Raw genomic sequence first — 18,856 nt, 5'->3', positions numbered from 1 at the left:
AATTCCCTCTAATCTTCTTCACTCCACCCAGGAGAATATTGTCAATCCTCTCCTGACTCTGACTCCCCAGACAAAGTGGAGGGCTTTTAACTCCGGAACCAGGAGTACTTCAGGTTTTCAGTCTAGTACCTTCGGTACTACTGCCATGTCAGGCAGGACCACACTATTCATGATACACAGAACATGATAGGGTAGCTCCACATTGTCCTGTGGGTATCCATACTGAGGCTCATCAGTATGCGACTGCCTTATCTATGGTGGGATGCTGGCAATCACCCACTGTCCTGTCCTTCCAACCTCCCAAGCCCAATGAATGCTTTCCTCAATGGCTGCTGGGAATGTGGCACTGGTGTAGTATTTGAAGCAATGTCCTTCCTGGTCCTGATCCAGGCAGGTCGCTGAGCTTCCTCTAGGATGACTTACTATTTGGGCAAGGGCAAGGGAACAGGGTCCATCCTGGCTGGGACATTGGTTCATCCTTCACAATGAGTTGATGAATTATTTTATTATTATTGTAAGAATTATTTTTGGTTTTATAGTGGTTACTGCATGTGCTGTAAAGATCTGGGGCATCATGTATAAATGGTGCGTACTCACACAAATGTTGCGTAAGAACGCTTCCACGTTCAAATCGCGATGTATAAAACCTAAACTTGGCGTAAAGCCACGCACATTTCCACAGTACCTCATACCCTGTTGTACGCAAGTTCTGCGCTTGGTTTTGCAGACTGGTGGCACCCAGCATCAAAGCAGTGCTACTGTTCCTGCGTGATTTCCCTTTCTTTTTCAGATCCACATCCCTGACACGGCTTTATAAATACACTGAAATTAACCGCATATTATTTATTAGTTTAATGCATCTGATTGTAATTAACCTGTAACAATATAATGGTCCGCAGAATGGTCAAACTATTCTAAATACAATAGCTGCTTTAGCGTTGTTACTCTCACTGCACCTTCTTCTTCTTCTATCAGCTGCTTCTGTTTGGGTTGCCACATCGGATCATCTTTTTCCATATTACTCTCACTGCACCACTCGGAGTATTTATATCACTGTATCTGAGTGTAAATCACAGGAGTGCAGCAGCTGATCGGAAAGAGAATTATCGGTATACAGCATCAAGCACACGCTGCCTAAGCCATTTGCTATTTGAACTGGTCTCATTCGACAAACACTTCAGAGCCTTTCCTGTTCAGACCTCGCGGTTCACAAACAGTTTCATCCCAAGAACTCTAAACGCACTCCATCAGTCCATCAAGTGCTCCTTGTAGAACTGTCTGTACTTATAAGTACAATCACCTCACTGTAAACTTGCGATACAGTTATAATATTGCACAACCTGAGCCACTTTATAAAGCGTGTATTTACATATGATGACGATATCCTTATAACTTTAACTACACGGTGCCACAGCGCTAGTAAGTAATTTGAGCTTTGTTCACGGTTTGTTCCTGCCTCACGCTGTATTCTTGCTGTGGCTGGCATGACACAGGAAGGATAGATGGATAGAATAATTAAAAATTACGAAGATATTTCAATGTTCCTTAAAAGTTTTGAAGAATCGGCATTCTGAGCTTACAGATGGCTTAACGTCTATTACAGAGCTGATTGTATGGCGATTGGTTATTTGGAGAAAGAAAAGGAATTGGGGGTTAGTACGTTTGAAAGAGACAGTACTGCTACAATAAAGCATTTCATCAAAGGTTGCACATGGCACTGCAAGCATCTGGCGTAAGACATGAGCAATCACTGCGCCATGGTGTTCCCATGTTTAATAACACTCTTTAACTCCTATCGTCATGAAAATAATATCATGTACACATTTCAGTATTTTAATTATTCAGAGAGCTGTAATATTACGAATGTAATGGATTCTGTGTCCTGTCGGAGGAAGAGAAAGAATGCAAGCACGTAGTGATTCACACACAGAGAGCACATAGAAGATCAAATGCAAAACAAAGCATTTAACGTGCTTCTTTAGTTACGATGGGATTTGAGAAACTAGTAAATTAAACGATTTTAAGATGAAGTTTATGATGTTTTACTTTAATGACAAAATAAACTATGTGATTAAATTGGAAATTTAGAGATTACAGTTGACATTTCGTGCTTTTTTCACACTGTGCCTTTTTTTTGTCTGTACCCTAATAAGCTTTCATATGACACTCAGACGGTGGGCTACGACTCGCCTTTTCATGGCGACTTTCATATCTGACAACTCCGACACGCTATGTCACTCGATCAACTTCCTTTTGTTGTTTATACCACTGTTTAAACCAACAAATAGTACGTTTTTCTTTGCCTCCACTTGGTATTCGCTGAAATTCTTCTATTTTTCTCGTACTTTTGCCATTGCCTTTTCACAGAACACTGAGCTTAAGGGCTATTTATATTGATTTGCATATTCAAAGAGGCGGAATTTTGGGAGGAGTTGGGGTGGGGCAGCAGGCGCGTGCACGTGCGTTAATTTCCATGCTGACTGGGATTTATGTAGTGGAGGAACGTGGAAGTTGGCAAATGCATAGATTTATGCATCTGGATTTTTTTGTGCGTAAATACATTTCCGCTTTTGTGCTTACGTTATGATATAGTGCAGATTCTACGCACGGCGTTATGCATGCGGCCCCTGGTTACTGTCTGTGAGGAGCTGGCACATTCTCTACATGTCTGCTATGGGATTATCTCCAGATTCTTTGATTTTCCTCCCACATACCAAAGACAAACAAGTTAAGTTAAATGGCGACTCTCAACTGGACCTGGCTATGTAGACGGTGTGCTCTGCAGTTGACTGTTATCCAATCCAGAATTATGGATCTCCACAACCCTGAACTGAATAAATGCGTTAGTCAACGTACTGCATGTATTTATTGTTATTATGATCATTATAGTTAAATAAGATAGGTAAATAAAATGTTACAGAGACCAGTAAAAAATTTTGGAGCCTTTGATTAAAAGCTGTCCATCTTGTCTGACTTATTGCAGTGATCCTTGAATTTCAAGGGTCCTCTACATTAGGAGTACCAGTGTGTCTACAAATTCTGGCAAACCTTAAGACAACTCTCAGACTAAATGTTACTTTGTGCCCATTAACCCACTAAAATATGTGAAGTAAACAGCTGTGTCTCAGTGTTTTCTCTGGAGAGTAAAGAATTGCTTTAACACCGCTAAATCTGACACTAATGCTGAAACGTTTCTTATTATATCAATAATGCATCTACTGTGTATATTGAGAGATTGCAAAGTTACCACCAGAATATCATGGGGTAGAGCCCTAGACAAAAGTTGGCAGCCATAAGTGTCATTCTAGGTCAGCATCCCTTACATGTGTGTCCCACTCTAGCATTAGGCAGGGGAACCATCAACTGAAGTGGAGAATTGCAGCCTTGACTCCCTCAGGACACTAGAGGGAAGGTGACAAGGTTTTGTCAGGAATTTCTGGTCCTCCTTTAGAGAGAAAGAGAGAGTGTGAGTGAGTGAGTGAGGTGCCGCTATAAGACACGCAATCTCAGAAATGAATGTGTGAGAACCATGCTGTCCCTGAAACAGAAATGGGAGCCTGGAGTCAAACTGGTAGATGTGACGATTTGAGGAACACAGAAAGATCAGCACAACCAGTAGAGGGAGTACTAGCCTGGCATCCCCTGATACTGGAAGTGATTTTAATGCTCTCCTTAGAAGTGATGGGGTCTACAGCTGCCATCACAGACAGCGACAAAATTGAATCTGAAGTGAGGAGGAGAGAGAGTGAGTAGCTAAACTGAGATGTCCTGCTTAGAAAGAATAACGGGGCAGGTGGAAATATTACAGGACCACAAAATGCTCAAATTTGTATGTAAATTAAGTCAGCAACTGGAGCAATGTGTGAAATGATATGGCCTTAAGGTAAGAAAGCAAATGGGCAACAACACTCTTCTCTTAGTCCTTAACTAGCATTGTCTTTATCTATCAGATGTGTTACCTTACGTGCTTACCCACCACTGACATGCCATAAGGTGGTTCCGTCTCACTTCCAGCACCCTCTTCTCACCTGTTAAAACCTCATACAGCACATCTTCAGACTAATTATTTACTTTTTTAGTTTTTCACAGTTGGAACACAGAAAGATGAAGCAACTTGCTCGGAGTCATGCAGTGAGTCAGAAGTGGGAACAAAATCTGCCGCCTTCGGTGTAGAATCTTGAGATAATGTCTAATAGGGATGCCTACAATTCAAAACATCCTCTTATTGGCTAGTCAGAGGTGTAGCCTGGTATTTACAAATTGACATTCTAAGTTACTTAAATAAAACAACACTGCAGTCTTTATGTTTAATTGCATCTTTCACAGCACTACAAATCTGTTGAAACCGTTAACTGACAAAAATCTAACAAGAAAGCAGAAGGGCACATTGTAACCTTAGCACTTTAGATTGGCTGAAAGGAGTGATGAGTGATGGACAACACCTACACCATGGTCAAGGTGGGCAGTCATTTAAAAGCAAAAAAAAAATCAGGGCTCAAAGACAATTTAGTGTGTGACAGGAGACCGTGGCACATTGCAATTCACTTCTCCCTAAACATAAGAGTCTGAACTGACCTACTTTGATTGCAGGTGCATGTCATAAATACATTTCCCTGTCTCCTGTTTGTTTCTGTTTTGCTTTTTTTTAATAAGGGGTGAGGACTCTGGTTAGCTAGTCACCTGAGAGAGGTTCAAGGACTGGTCATGTCCACAGTTTCATGCTGTGGAATTTTACCTGACAATCTCTGCTTCTCAGAAGAAATGAAATGCTGTCTAAAATACTATTGCAAAATATTATTGTAAGATATATTCTCTGGTCACAAGCTGCTAGGCTTTTTCCAGCACTGCAGGGTATGAGCTATGAGGAAATAGTGAGAGTTTCAGTTTAGGAAAATGGAGGTTAAGAGGTGACATGATAGAAGTGTTGGAAATTATGAAGGGAATCGATAAAGTGAATGCCAGCTGTTACTTTACATGAGTTCTTCCATGGGAACACGGCAGTGCATATCCAGGAGGGTTAAGGCTTCATTTACACAGAAACCTTTGAAAGCTTTTCTTTACACAGAGGACCAAAGATACAAGCTTGCCCGTAGTATAGTAGATTGGAGGACTTTATGGACCTTCAAATCTCAAACTGATGGTTTTTTTTAATTTAAAGACAGATTAGCTACTTTGTGTTGGCTGTTGTGTTAGTGACAACATATTTTTTTTTGTATTCTCCCACCCCTTACTGAAATATACAACCATTTACTTCCCCGAGGACACTGATTCTCTCAGCGGTAGTTTGACATAGCGGAAATGAAATTAGACTCATAAGGTTTCCATGTCATTTTCAACTTCTAACCCACCATCAGGTGGAAGCTACATATTTATATCAAAAGTCTTTTGGAAGGTATAGATCTGGGCTCTGCTAGCATTGGTGTGTCCTACCAGGTAACCCTGGACAAGCTATTTCGCTTCCCAGTGTGGCACCTGTAAGAAATATTATAAAGCTTTCTTTTGTCTTCCATTAATTGTTCCTCTAATTGGATAACGGTAATTCATTCAAGTTCGTCACTGTTTTTTCTGGTCAAGGTTGTGGAAAGGCAGAGTCTACCTCGGCATCAATGGCTGCTAACTAAGGTACCAAGGCACACTACCTCATACAGAAATGACTCTCAACCAAACATCATGTCTGAGGACTGTTAAAGGATCCCACATGAACACAAGAAGAACATGCAAACTTCTACCAGAAGTCATCTCAAGGATCAAAATACAGTGCAGGTGCTTTGAGGCAACATCACACTTCATTCACTATCCTGATGAAAGTTTATTTTCAGAGACAATTGGCTTAGAGCTGCACACTCACAGTACATTCACCTAATTTAGACAGTCTGCAAATCACAAGTCTGCCAAGGTACAAACATATGACCAGTGCCAAAGTTCAAAGCCTTTGGGGCAATGGAGAATAGTGAACCAACAGCTCTAAAATGATGTAAATCCTAGAGGAAAAACAAACCTTTTGGGAACCTTACACAAAGTTAATATCCAGCAGTCCAACGCTGCTGTGAGGTAGCTGGTGAAACTCGTCACTTGAATTTTTTTTTCTGTTGCTTCTGTTATTTGCACCGTTTTTTAATCTTTCCCAGTGACTGTGTCATTGAATCACCCAGCTGTTTTTCAGTTTTGCAGTTGGTGACCATTTCCAGAGTGTTCACGTGTGATATTCTTAGTGGCTGGTGGCCTCCGTATACATTGTAGCTTATCAATTTGTAAAACTGTGATGTCAGTCGTGGAAAGTAAACCTGCATTGCTGCTTGCAGCTCTTCAACTGAAAACTGATGTGGTGTGCCATTCTAGTTTGGGCTTCTAGTTGCTCCTTATTTTCAGAGCTTATTTATTCCTCTTGTGGTTGCATTGTGTCCAATAAGTTTTTAAGAGCTACATAGCATGAGCAGGTAGGAGCTTACTTTAAGCTTGCATAGGGCCGGTTAGAGAGTCAGGCTTTTGCAGCCTCATCTATAGGCTGCAGACCAGGAGTAAACAGGGACTTGCAAAGGTCTATCATCATTTTTCTTTATTGTGAATGATTTATTGGTTTACCACACTTGACTTAAAATGATTCTAATAACCTTCATATGGCGCATAACAGTATGACGTCATCTTCACAAGAGAAGAAGCTAAATGGCAAGGGTGATAGTCAACTTACCAATGAGACATGTCGTGTAACCCTGAAACTGAGCCTGTGGTTGAGATTTGAAATGCATGACCTTATTATCTGCTTCTCCAGCCAACTAATTTCTATAAAGTTTTAAACAACTGCAGACATAATAGATGCAGTAAGAGTTTCATTTCATTATTTCAGCTGAAAATGAGGTTATATCTGGCTAGTTTTTTTTTCTTCTTCTTGTTTTTTCCACCTGCAACTGGAACAATGAAATAAATCAGTGTCATGGGCCGAGTCTCATAAAGCCATTAGTGGTGCTACTAAGTGTGAAATATAAACCTGCAGCATTAACATGGGTTACAAGAATAGCTGCATGCAGCATAGGCCTTGTGTGCCGGATGGAGGTGAAGTGCTTAGTGGGCTCTTTTGCGTGCTTCACTTCTGAGGAAAGAGAACCTTTTTACAAACCGAGATCACATTCCATTCATTAGTTTAATTTCCTAAGTGCTCTTCTCACTTTTTCTTTGAAAAAGTACTACTGAATGGAGATTGTTCAATCAGAAACTTTGCTCAGCATTATGAGAACCTTAACATTTACAGTATATTTACATTCATCTAATCAACCCAGAACTGGAAATTAAAGGGCATGTCGCAGCACAAGACTCTTCCAACTTGATTTTCATAATCTTAGTAAGTCTGAAGCAGTCACTGTTGGCTTTCATTATCATCGCTTGTGTAGTCTGACATCCCCTGTGACTTAATCCAATCAGTCCCTGACTTGCCCCAGCAAAATCAAAATGTTTTTTATCAGGCCAAGTTTAAAACAGGTTTGATTCTGTCTTATGTTGTGAGGGCGGCCCTTTGTGATATTTGTGCTTGGCCCTTTTTGTGTCAGCCTGACGTGACTAGTATTGTACGAAGGGTTAACAGGTATGGCAAGTTCAGCTGCAGTTTCAGCACATTTCTTTCTTTTTCCATTCTTTCATGGAACATAAAACACGAGGCATCAGATGAGCTTCTCTTCTGTTTCTGAGGTCCAAAACACCCATTGCTGCTGTAAATTAACTGTATGCCCCAGTGAGCATTCATTGGTTGTCAGCTCTCATGCGCACTGAGACCGCCCCTACAACTAAAGAAAAATCGAACCTGAGTTGTTTTATCAGAGTGAGTCTCTGTGAATGCCGCGTTACACAACTGCATAATGAAGGCTATGAATGAAAAGCCGTCTAATGTGACATTGCCATTATTTGTCATTGTTTTATCTTGGTAGAGTAATATATATATTGCTCTACTTTCCCCTATTATATTATTAATATGTAGCCTTAGAATGCCTAATCTCACAGATTTACCACTGTTTATAAGGTATTATTGTTTATAACTTATCCCCACCTTCCCTTTTATATCTATAACCTCAGGTAATTAGATGTAATAAAAAGACAAGCAGGAGTTAAGTTACACATAAAATAATGTATTACTGATAATATTCATAAATAATAACAAAATGCAAAGTACATTTGAATATTGGCAACCATACAACCTGATAAAATGGCGATGTGTAATTCAGGTGGCACACAGACTTGTAGTTACTCAATGTCTCTAGTCAAGGCATCATTGGTGCTCAGCTTTTAGCCACATGTCTGTTCAATATGGCTGAAGCTGTGCTCTTCATTGTGTTGTCTTCAGTTCATGGTGTGATGGTCTTCTTCAGTTGTTAGCAAGAGAAAGATACTTCTACATCATCACAGGTTAGCAAGAGAGATGCTTCTTCATCATATGTTGGTTAGAGAGAGAGAATGTGGTTGAGCAAGCAAATTTATAGGTTTTCTGTCCAACCCCTACAGCCAATCCAGACAGCCATATCTCAGACCAATGGGGGAAATAGTACATCTTAACACCTGCAACCCCCCCCAAGACCATATGTTAAGCTAACCTGGCTTTGTGTGGGGGATGAGAGAAAGACTTTAGCAAAGAAACATTTGCCAAACTGGTTTAAGACAAATCCCCCAAATCCTGTCGTAAAATTACAAAGAAAATTCGTAAATGGGGGGCAAACACGAATGCCTCTCACCAAAGTAACACTAAATTACATTGCTTCGCCTAAGTTACAAATAAAGACATACAAAAAATGTATCAAGTTATATGCAAAATCTTACATCACAACAGTCATCTCCTGTGATTACTAGTCATGTAATCTGATTTCCTCAAGTGACAAGATCATCAACTGCATTCGTCAAGCCTAACATTTCCATCGACTAGAAGTCATGTAGTTTGACACTGGCTGCATCTTTTTTAGGGCACACTCATGGACACTCATCCACCACTTTACTTTATGTATTTATAGTGTGGGCACCTTGGTGACACTTAGAGGGGAGCACAGCTGCCTTATGGACTCAACATGTGTGATAGACTGGTGTCCAATCCAGTGCTGTCTTGTGAATGCTGCCGAAACAGACTTTATTTAATAAAAACTGGATTTGAAAAAGTCATGTTATATTTATAGCTGCACATTCACCTGACCTCCACGACTTTGGGATGTGGGAGGAAAACCCAAAGTACTTGAAGAAGTAAAAATTGAAACCATCAACAGCAACAGCTGTTCTTCTAAAAAACGACTTCATATTTCAAGGGAGTGCACATGTGAAGGCTTCTAAGTAAGATTTAATCCGTGTTTTTGATGCTGGCAAGCATCAGCACACAACTGAGGATTACAGCAAAAAAAAAAATCACATGCTTTGCTGAATTGCATTGAATGGGATAAAATGTTCAAAATAAAGTCAATATTAGTTCATATTCAGGATTATGATGATCTATTTTTTTGCCAAAGTGGTTTATCTATTCAAACAGTGCATTGTATGTCATCATGTCATTTACTTGTGAATTCCTGGTGATGCTGAGTGCTCAGAACACACTGTTCTGCTTTAGAGGCACTCACACTGCCAACAGTCCCAGAGGAGCTCTAACCTCCCTAGAAGAGCTGAAAATCCCCGAGGCAGAATTCACTTAAGGGCCGTGTTTAAGTAGGACACCCACAAGTGAACATCCAAAATAATATCAGTGAAGACACTGGGCACCAAAGAAGCTGTCATTTCTTGCTCAGCTCCGTATCCTTCACAAGGTGAGTTTCATGTATTGATTGTTGGGCCCCAGACCCTAAGGCACTGAAAGCAGACACATATTAATTCCTTCAGCTCCGCACAGAAATCAAGGGGAAAATAAACATTTCACAAAATCGACAGGTCTGAACAACCTAAACATTAGGAGCATGGTTTCAACTATAAAAATAGTTATCTTGGCACAGTAATAGTAATTCATTTTCATTTCTGTTTAAATATTTTTCAACTCATCAAGATATCATAGTTTGCATCTATGTAAAGGTCATGCAAAAAGACAATATCCACTTGGGGATTAACAAAGTATATTAAAAAAGTATATAAAAATATAAATATCATAACAACATAGACAGATCTGGAAAGAAAAGTGTGTGTAGATGGGACTGAGCTTTTGAATTGAAGACAGGGCCCCTGACCAGCAAATGAAGGGGAGAGGCGGACTTCCAATTCAAAGGCTCGAAATCACTTTCCATTCATATTTATTTAACAATAGTTTAACAAAATATGCATACATTTTGGACATTGTGAGTATATGATTGGATAAATGACGTGGATTATGTGAAACAACTAATTTGAGATTTTATTCATGGACATTTTAATATTATTACTTATTGTTCAGTACTGGGCCTCATAATCAGTCCTGTTCTATCATAAACTTAGTGATTTTCATTCTCTGGTAAAACACAAGATTAAAACATTTTATATCACTACAAACAACTTAGAGTTAGTTAAAGATTAAAAAAAATATCATTTTTGAGTAGAGTATTCTTTGAACGTAAAGACGCACTGTTTAATATACAGTGATCCCTCGCTATATCACACTTCGACTTTCACGGCTTCACTCTATCGCGATTTTTTTGTCATACACGCTTACGTCACTACGCATGCGCTTTCCGAGAACTTTTATCTAAGCCCTACGATGACTCCTAAACGTGTTGCTTTTTCTAAGCCTTCTGACAATAAAACTAAGCGCTGGAGGAAGATGCTTACTATCCAGGAGAAGGTGAAACTCTTGGATATGATTAAAGATGGCAATACCCTACAAAAGCCTCCTCACGCATATGAAAAAACAGCGCCAGCAACTGCCTATCAAGATGTTCTTCAGCCACGCACCCAGACACCCACTGCCTACTCCTAGTACTTCTTCAGCGGAAAAAGACAACAACGCACCTGCTGAAGATACTGCACCACCTCTGAAGACTCTCCTACTGAGGTCGTGCCTTCATAGGTTAGTGGTTGTGTGTAATTAAATGTACAGTATATTAATCTACTATGTAAAAGCGTTCGGGATTGTCCTTCCGTCCCGTGAGTGCAAAGCGTAGCGGTATTCCGCTTATTACAGACTTACTACTTGCGGCTTGAGTGCGCGCGCGGCGATGTGAGCAGAGTTCTGGTGCTCTCATCGTTCCCTTGCTTTTGTGCGCGATACGCTGGAAAAATAGACAAAATTATGTCTCTGGAAATAATTAATGTTGATGGAGTACAAATGCCTCACTGTGTAGTAAATATCAGGGGAGATGGTGCTTGCTTATTCTCATCTATAGCTTATTTAGTGCATGAAACTCCGTCTTTAGCGGTACAGATTCGGGCTGACATTGTACGACTTTGGACAGGCACTCGAGGGGATAAAAAAACGTAGGTTTTCGGGAGATGTTATGAGTGGGCACTTTGATGTTCTCATTCCCTACACTTATATGCCTAAAGTACACATGGAGCGCACAAAAATTGAGGATAAAAGTTGGTCACCTTAAAAGGCGAGTGCGCCTAGTAATATGATATTTGTAACGTCTAAAATGTCTTATTTTCTCTTATTTTGTCTAATATATTGAGTAATACGAGTATAATGGTGACTAAAGGGTGTTATTTCATGTCTAGAGGGCTCTAATTATGTTAGAAAACGTATTTAGAAGGTTGTAAACAGGTTTTCTATATTCTAACTGAGAAAATATTCGATTTATAAATAAAGAATCCTACTTCGCAAAAATTCATTTATCTCGGTAGAGTCTGGAACGGATTAACCGTGATAAACGAGGGTTCACTGTACAGCAATATAGGAAGTTTTTCTTTACAAAGAGAACCATAGACACATGCAATAAGCTACCAGGCAGTGTGGCAGACAGTAGGACTTCATTGACCTTCAAAACTTCACTTGATGTTATTTTGGAACAATTCAATGGCTAGGATTGGGGAGCTTTGTTGTGCTGACTGGCCTCTTCTTGTCCAGATTATTCTAATATTCTAATATGAACAGGTCCGAATTGGTTTGGTGTGCCTTATAGAATTTGGAATTGTGTTCTACTCTTTACTTATCAGATAATGAAGAAATTAGCAGAATAAATAAGACAACAACACTGCTGGTGACAAAAGAAATCCCACACTCAATGGGAATATACTGTTTAGCAGCATTACCAAATGTAGGATGACAAAGCATGATGACAAAAAAGTGACAAATAGAAAAAGGGTCACTGCACTATGCAATTTATAGAGCCATGAGTAAATGCACATTACAAAACATATAACATCAAACACAAATGAAGAGACCACACTAATCCATGCAAATGAAATAAAAAAACACTGTGGAAAACGTAGTGCATATTACTGTATGAGCAGTACCTTACAAAAAGGTAACATGTGGCACCCGTCTCCTATGACAGAATTGACTGTTGCAGGTGGTGACTAAGCGATATATTTTGATTTAGATCCCTCTTGTTCTGGTGGCAAACACTGTAATGATCACAGAGACAGGAAAGAGAAAGACAGACAGATACCACACTCACCAATGCTGGGTGAGCACTTTGAGCTCTCAGAGAAAAGAGTATATTTATTGCTTTACTCACTACAGAACAGGAGAACGGCTGAATCCCTGCACCAATTCAAACTTTTATGCTGTAAAGGGGTATAAGGAACGCCACCAAAAACACAAAATACACACATGAGTACTGAGTATTAATTCTCCTTGTTCCTTCTCCATGCTCACTCGGGATGATTGTGACCCATTGCCTGCCACACACCTGCCAACCTGTGGCACCATCCATCATGACAGTCCCTATGCTTGCAGTTTCACTTAACTTGTTCCAGCTGTGCAGACATTCCTGGACCCTCACTTTGGTTCTTCACTCAGCTACCGAAGGTCATAACAGAGGCTGCTCCTCACACTCACCTTCTGTATGCTGCCAGAAATGGCAGACCACTAGATTATCGTGGAACATCATCATGAGGCACAAAGTCCATTTACACTTTTTGCAAGGAATTTCACATAAAAGAAGCCATTAATTGCACAGTTTAGGTTCTATTTCTGCATTTTTTTGTCCTTGGGCTTTATGTCTGGTTTTGCAAGTTTTGAATGTGTTATTATAAATAGCTTAGTACAGTTACCATGTACTGGCTGGGTCTATTTGTCGCTTTGTGCGTTTTTCCACCACACATCTATCACTGCATCCTTTTGTTGGTGTTGTTTTGTTCTGCAGGCTTTTGTCAGCGAGCCATTAGCGACTACAGTATATTAATTATCTGTACAGTTGCCATCAGTTCATCCCCAGTCTATTGTCTACATGTTGGAATCAATATTACAAACATTTGCATCTTAAAACTTGTTAAAGATATCTATCTATCTATCTATCTATCTATCTATCTATCTATCTATGAATTTGTATTGGGAAGTCTGGAGCTACAGCTGATAACTGGGAGGGCTTCATTGATCAAATTCAGGGGAGACTGAAGAAATGGAAATGGGTGGTCGCCAAACTCTGTTTTCGAAGTAGAGTGCTGATTATTAATAATTTAATTGCTTCAATGTTTTGGTGTGCAGATCCTCCAATTTGGCTATTAAAAGAAATTCAGAGGATATTTCTGGATTTTTTGGGACAAAATTCATTGGGTTAAACGCAGTGTGGTACATCTGCCTGTAGATGAAGGTGGTCAGGTCTTGGTGGATATTCTGTGTAGAATTGAAACTTTTAGGCTGACTGATTTACAGCGTCTTTTGTACACCTCTCAGCCTTTATTGTGGACGAGTTTGGCTTTCACTTTTTTTCATAGGGTTGGTAATCTTAATTTTGATTTGCAACTCTTTTTCATTGACATCAAGTGATTGGCTCTGTCTGAGCTGCCCACTTTTTACCACAATATGTTATTAACTTGGTACATTAAAAGAAAACAGAGTGGGAATTAATACGGAATCAGTGTTCTGGAATAGTGTGGAATCCATTCTTGGAGTTTGACTCGGTCAGTTTAAACTCCCTGCTTATGAACAAAGGCTTTACTAAAGTAACTGACTTTATCGATCAGATCAGTAACCAATTGAAGTCTGAGGCAACTGTGGCACATGAGCTTCAGATTAGGTCTGTCCATTTTGGGGGATCATTTATTAACAAACTAAAAGACTCTTTAGTGCAATTGGCTGCAGGTCCCCTGTGTGACGATTTCTTTCTCTGGAGATCTCATAAAAGAGGCAGAACCTCCTAAATGTGACATTACAATTAAACCAAATGTAAAAGATTTTATCAGTCCTAAAAACTCAATTTTAAAAATGAATCACATTAATGGAATTTTGTTCCAAGATTTACCAAAAAAGGATTATATGACAGGTGCCTTAAAGTATCACATTTTATGCATTTGAAGGAGATGGCTGATACCCTCTGGAGGAACACTCTGTGTCTCCATGACACGACATCTCCAGCATGGAGGATTTTATATAAACCCATTGAAAAAAGAGTTGGGGACCTGCAGTGGGGGATTCTACATGTACAGTAGCCACCAATTCATTCTTAAAAACCATTGGTGCCAGCGCAACAGATTGGTGTCCATTTTGCCTTCAGAAAGAACCAATTTATCATTTATTTCTGTATTGTACCAGATTTAAACCATTGCTGCATTTCCTTGCTTTATTGTTAATGGATTTGGGAATTGTATTTAATTAACTCATTTATATTTTTGGAATGTCTGTGTCAAGAATTTGTAAAAGGGAAAGTTTACTTTGCAATTTTTTCTTAGGCCAGGCCAAGATGGCAACTTTAAAAACAAGAAGAAATAGAGATAAAGATCTGAAAAAGAAAAGAAATAGAGATAAAGATCTGAAAACCGCTGATGCTCTATTAATGTTTAAGGTCCTTCTTCAAAGGAGATTGAAGATTGAATTTGCATACTTTAAACTAATTAATCAATTAGGTGTATTTAGAGAAATCTGGGCTGTAAATGATGCTTTATGTTCCACAGAAAATGAATGTCTAATGCTAAAGTATGAGTAGGAAAACTTTGTTATTTTTAAATGTTGTTGAATTTTGGCTGTTAATTTGACTGCAATTATGTACTAATTGTTAATAAAGGTCTGTTTAAAATAAAAACAATATCTATCTATCTATCTATCTATCTATCTATCTATCTATCTGTCTATCTATCTATCTATCTCTAGCAAAGGAAAAACAAGGAAAATGAGGTCTACCTGGAGAGACTCAAGAAAGCGGAATGATCCAAGACGTCTCCCTCGGGGTACAAGACAGAATGTAGAATTGTGGAGGAGCTCCAGGTAGTCAAACCTGAAAGAAACAAAAAAGGATTATAAGTGTTATGAATTGCTATTCATAGTATAATGAAATAAAGATTTTTGACATAGTGACCCCATGAAGGGTTTATAGCATGGTTTAAGTTTTAAAATTGCGTTTTTCAGTGTGGGCAAAATTCGATGTACTTAGGGATTCATTGGCATCTACACCATAATAGCAAAAGTTAAACAAAACAATAGGCTGAAACAAACTTGAGAGATTTGTATTGTACTTATTGAAAACTGAAAAAACATCACTAGATAAAAAAGCAAAAACCATAAAAACTTGTTGAGGAGGATACATAATTTGTTACAGAAACATTTATCAAAAATTTCTTTCCTTGTTTATCAAAACAACTTCACCTTTGTTTCCCTGCTTCTTTTACTTTGTTAAATGCATCCCTCATTTGGAGGTGCTTAGTCTGCTACAGAACATTAAGATTTTTAATGGACTGAAAATGTGCTTCTTTCTATTCACTTGCAGAGGCTGCATTTTCTGGTACAAATTCCAGATCCTAGTTGAGAATAGATTGCTCCTTTGTGGTTTTGCATATGCAAAATATTAAATTCAGAACCTTTCTCTCTCTTTCTTCACCTGCAGTCCTCTCCTGGCGAGCTTCGTCCACCTCCTCCTGACTCTGTCTTTTTGAGTAGTGTAGGCTGGCTCATTTTATAGGACACCCAGAAGGACTCTAGGAGTCCAAAGGGCATCTTCCGGCAGCACTTCCGGGTGTGGCAGAAGTGCTGCTAAATAAGGCTAGGCAAAGGTCCAGGTGCACCCTGGCAGTGGCCACAGGCCTCAGCAGGGTTTAGCTTCCATGCTCCAAACCCGTGGCCAGTGGGGCTGCCCTCCAGTGTTCTGGGATTGATAGTGTCCAGAACAAGCTCTCTCCTCTGGTCCTTCTATTATCGAGGCATCTCAGCTGGGTAAGGCCCCGACAGTCCACCACAATGGATATACTGTAAATGGTGACGTTAGATGCAGATGATGTGGTGACCCGGCAGCAATGCATGGTGCTACCCTCCCCAGGTGGGAAGCCATAATAATAGATATGCAATACAGGGCTGCCTGCTGTGGCAAGTTTCCCCACCGATTTCTATGGCCTCATACCTTTCGAAGTGCCCCTGACTGGCATTCTGCAGAGCTATTTGGAAGTTGTAGTTGCACTGGGAAGTCCCATTGCAGATCTTTGGAGCTGTGGAAGGAAGCTACTTTGGGGGAAAACATTTTCCCCTCTCCTTATCTATATGACGTGGAAGTGCTTCTGAATATGCCTTTGCCATGAAGTACTCCTAGGTGCAGCTTTCAAAGAGACCTCTCCTCCTCTGTCAGTCGCCAGGTAGGGAGGAAGTGGAGAAGGAGGGTGAAATCACAGTTACATGCTATGATTTGTTAGAATATAATTGTGACAAACAAAAAAATGGCTCTGTTATACCTGAACTAGACTTGCCAGTCATGTCAGGGGTTTGGGTTGCAAGGCACCCCCTAACAGTATACCCTAGACAGTATATATAGCATGAAATGTAGTGCACAGGTTCTCTTTTTGTTCCACCCAACATCTGTTATTAAAAGGACTCCTAGTCTAATTAAGCAAACTGATGTGTCAGTGGACGATCCTGCAGGCTCTTCTGAAGTATGTACTTCCACCCAGGGTCAAGAGGGGGGTGCTGGCGCTAACCTTATCCTCTTTTATTCACTCTACGGTGCCGAGAAGATGACCAGTGAGGGCAACTGACTCCACTCCTTCCAATCTTTCAGCTACATAGCCCAAGGTTCTTGGAAGGAGGAGTCACGCGTTACAAGAATGCACTGCAAACCAAAGCTCCTTCCCACCATGGTTTTAAGAAGCTTTATTAGGCAAGAAGGGTCACTGAGCCAAGGACCCTGATTGTTTTGTTTGTTTTGGCACAATCAAGCCCATCTTTTGTTTTCTCCTTTGTTTCAGTTAAATGGGGATGACTGGGTTGTCGCCTCAACATTTCACCTTGTGGACCTGCAGTTCCTTCCATCGACCAAAGCACCAAGTAATTTTGTCCCATATGTTTACATGGGGACACTTGTTTATTGTTTTTTTTTTGTTTGTTTTACTTGATTATTAAGATTTTCATCATTATTATGATTTCTCTTCTTTTTCTTCAGGTGTTCTGATGAATCCATTATTTACTAACCAGCATGGTAGAGGGTCTGATGCTGAAGTAGGTGCAGCCTTTTTACAATTCTGGGTTGTCTGCTCTGCTTGTTGTTAATCATCATTATTAAAATAAAAATAACTACACAGTAGAAAGTGAATTAATAAGAAAACAACACAAAAGTGGTAAGTATTTCAAGCTGTAGCTGGAATACAACTATTTCTAAATGTCTTCTAAACTTAAAAATCACATTGCTGTGTTTTTGGGAAACGTTTGGGATAGCTTAACTATTGGCTTGATGGACTGAATGGTCACTTCTCGTTTGTCATATTTCTTATGATCTAGTCTGAATGCAGAATAAGAGATGGTAAAGACCAAACAGTTAATGAATTGAGATTAATCTGATAACTTATTGATTGTGAAACTGGTTGGAAGAAAACGCTGCAGCCACCCGACTAATAGAAAGAAAGAAAGAAAGAAAGAAAGAAAGAAAGAAAGAAAGAAAGAAAGAAAGAAAGAAAAAGAATTTGTTCAGATATTTCATGCTAAACATTTGACTGTGTCTTAAAAACAGAACAACCCTTTCAAAAAGTAATATTCTGTAATGTCAGATGCTCAGATGTTGAAGAAAGGCAGCAAAGCCTGAATGAAATAAACTTGGACAGTCTTTATGATGTCGGGTCATGTTGAAGGGCAGTGGGTCTTGTTTCAAAGTACATTTCCAACAATGCAGAACTGTAGGAAATGTAGCAGTGGAAGAAATTACTGAAGAGAAGGCAATTCAATAATGCATGTGTGATTGAAGGGTTGAAGATGCTGAATCTTTTATCATAAGAAAATGAAGATTAAGAGGTTGCATGGATGAAGTGTTCCAAATTAACAAAGGGAATAAATTAGGCGATTGCCAGATGTTACTTCAAAACCCTGTCTTCAAGAAGAAAACAACAAGGGACTCAGACAGACGTTCGTTAAAGGTTTAGAACTTTGTAAATACTGTATTAGAAAATAGTTCTACGCAAAAAAACAAAATACCAACCATTGACGTTGTACAGATGTCAATTCAGGAATGTTTGTAAACACTTTGTTAATAGGAAACAATGAACTACTTAGGAGTGAACTGGCTGTTATCATCAACAGGATTTTGATGTTCTTAAATAGGAAAGAAAATGAACGTGTACATCAGAGTAGAAGGTTGAAATTACCAGTACTGTATGCTTGTTATGTAAATGCAAGAATTAAATGAAAAAATGGGTTAATAATTCATAGTAAAGTAGGAATGAATAAACAAAATAACAGAAAAATTGAGTAATGGGCTGGTCAGTTTCTAACTTGTTGAGGATCAGAAAATTAAGATATTCATCCATGCATTATTACAGCCATTTAGCTTGCACTGGATGTGTTTGTTAAATAAATTCCTTATATACTTACTGA

At 39.3% G+C, this 18,856-nt stretch overlaps 1 protein-coding gene across 1 annotated transcript in view; it reads right to left on the bottom strand.

Annotated features, from left to right (window-relative positions):
- Nucleotides 1–18,856, bottom strand: part of LOC120517779 (exostosin-1c-like) — a 496,489-nt gene that overhangs the window by 125,057 nt on the left and 352,576 nt on the right. Inside the window, exon 3 of the mRNA XM_039740259.1 lies at nt 15,197–15,290. Within this exon, the coding sequence (XP_039596193.1) occupies nt 15,197–15,290 (94 nt within the window). The remainder of the gene's footprint in view (nt 1–15,196; nt 15,291–18,856) is intronic.

The sequence above is a fragment of the Polypterus senegalus genome, chromosome 17, assembly GCF_016835505.1.
Source record: "Polypterus senegalus isolate Bchr_013 chromosome 17, ASM1683550v1, whole genome shotgun sequence".
Classification (NCBI taxonomy): Eukaryota; Metazoa; Chordata; class Cladistia; order Polypteriformes; family Polypteridae; genus Polypterus; species Polypterus senegalus.
Note: the sequence above shows the minus strand (reverse complement) of the source record. Positions and strands in the feature narration are given on the sequence as shown.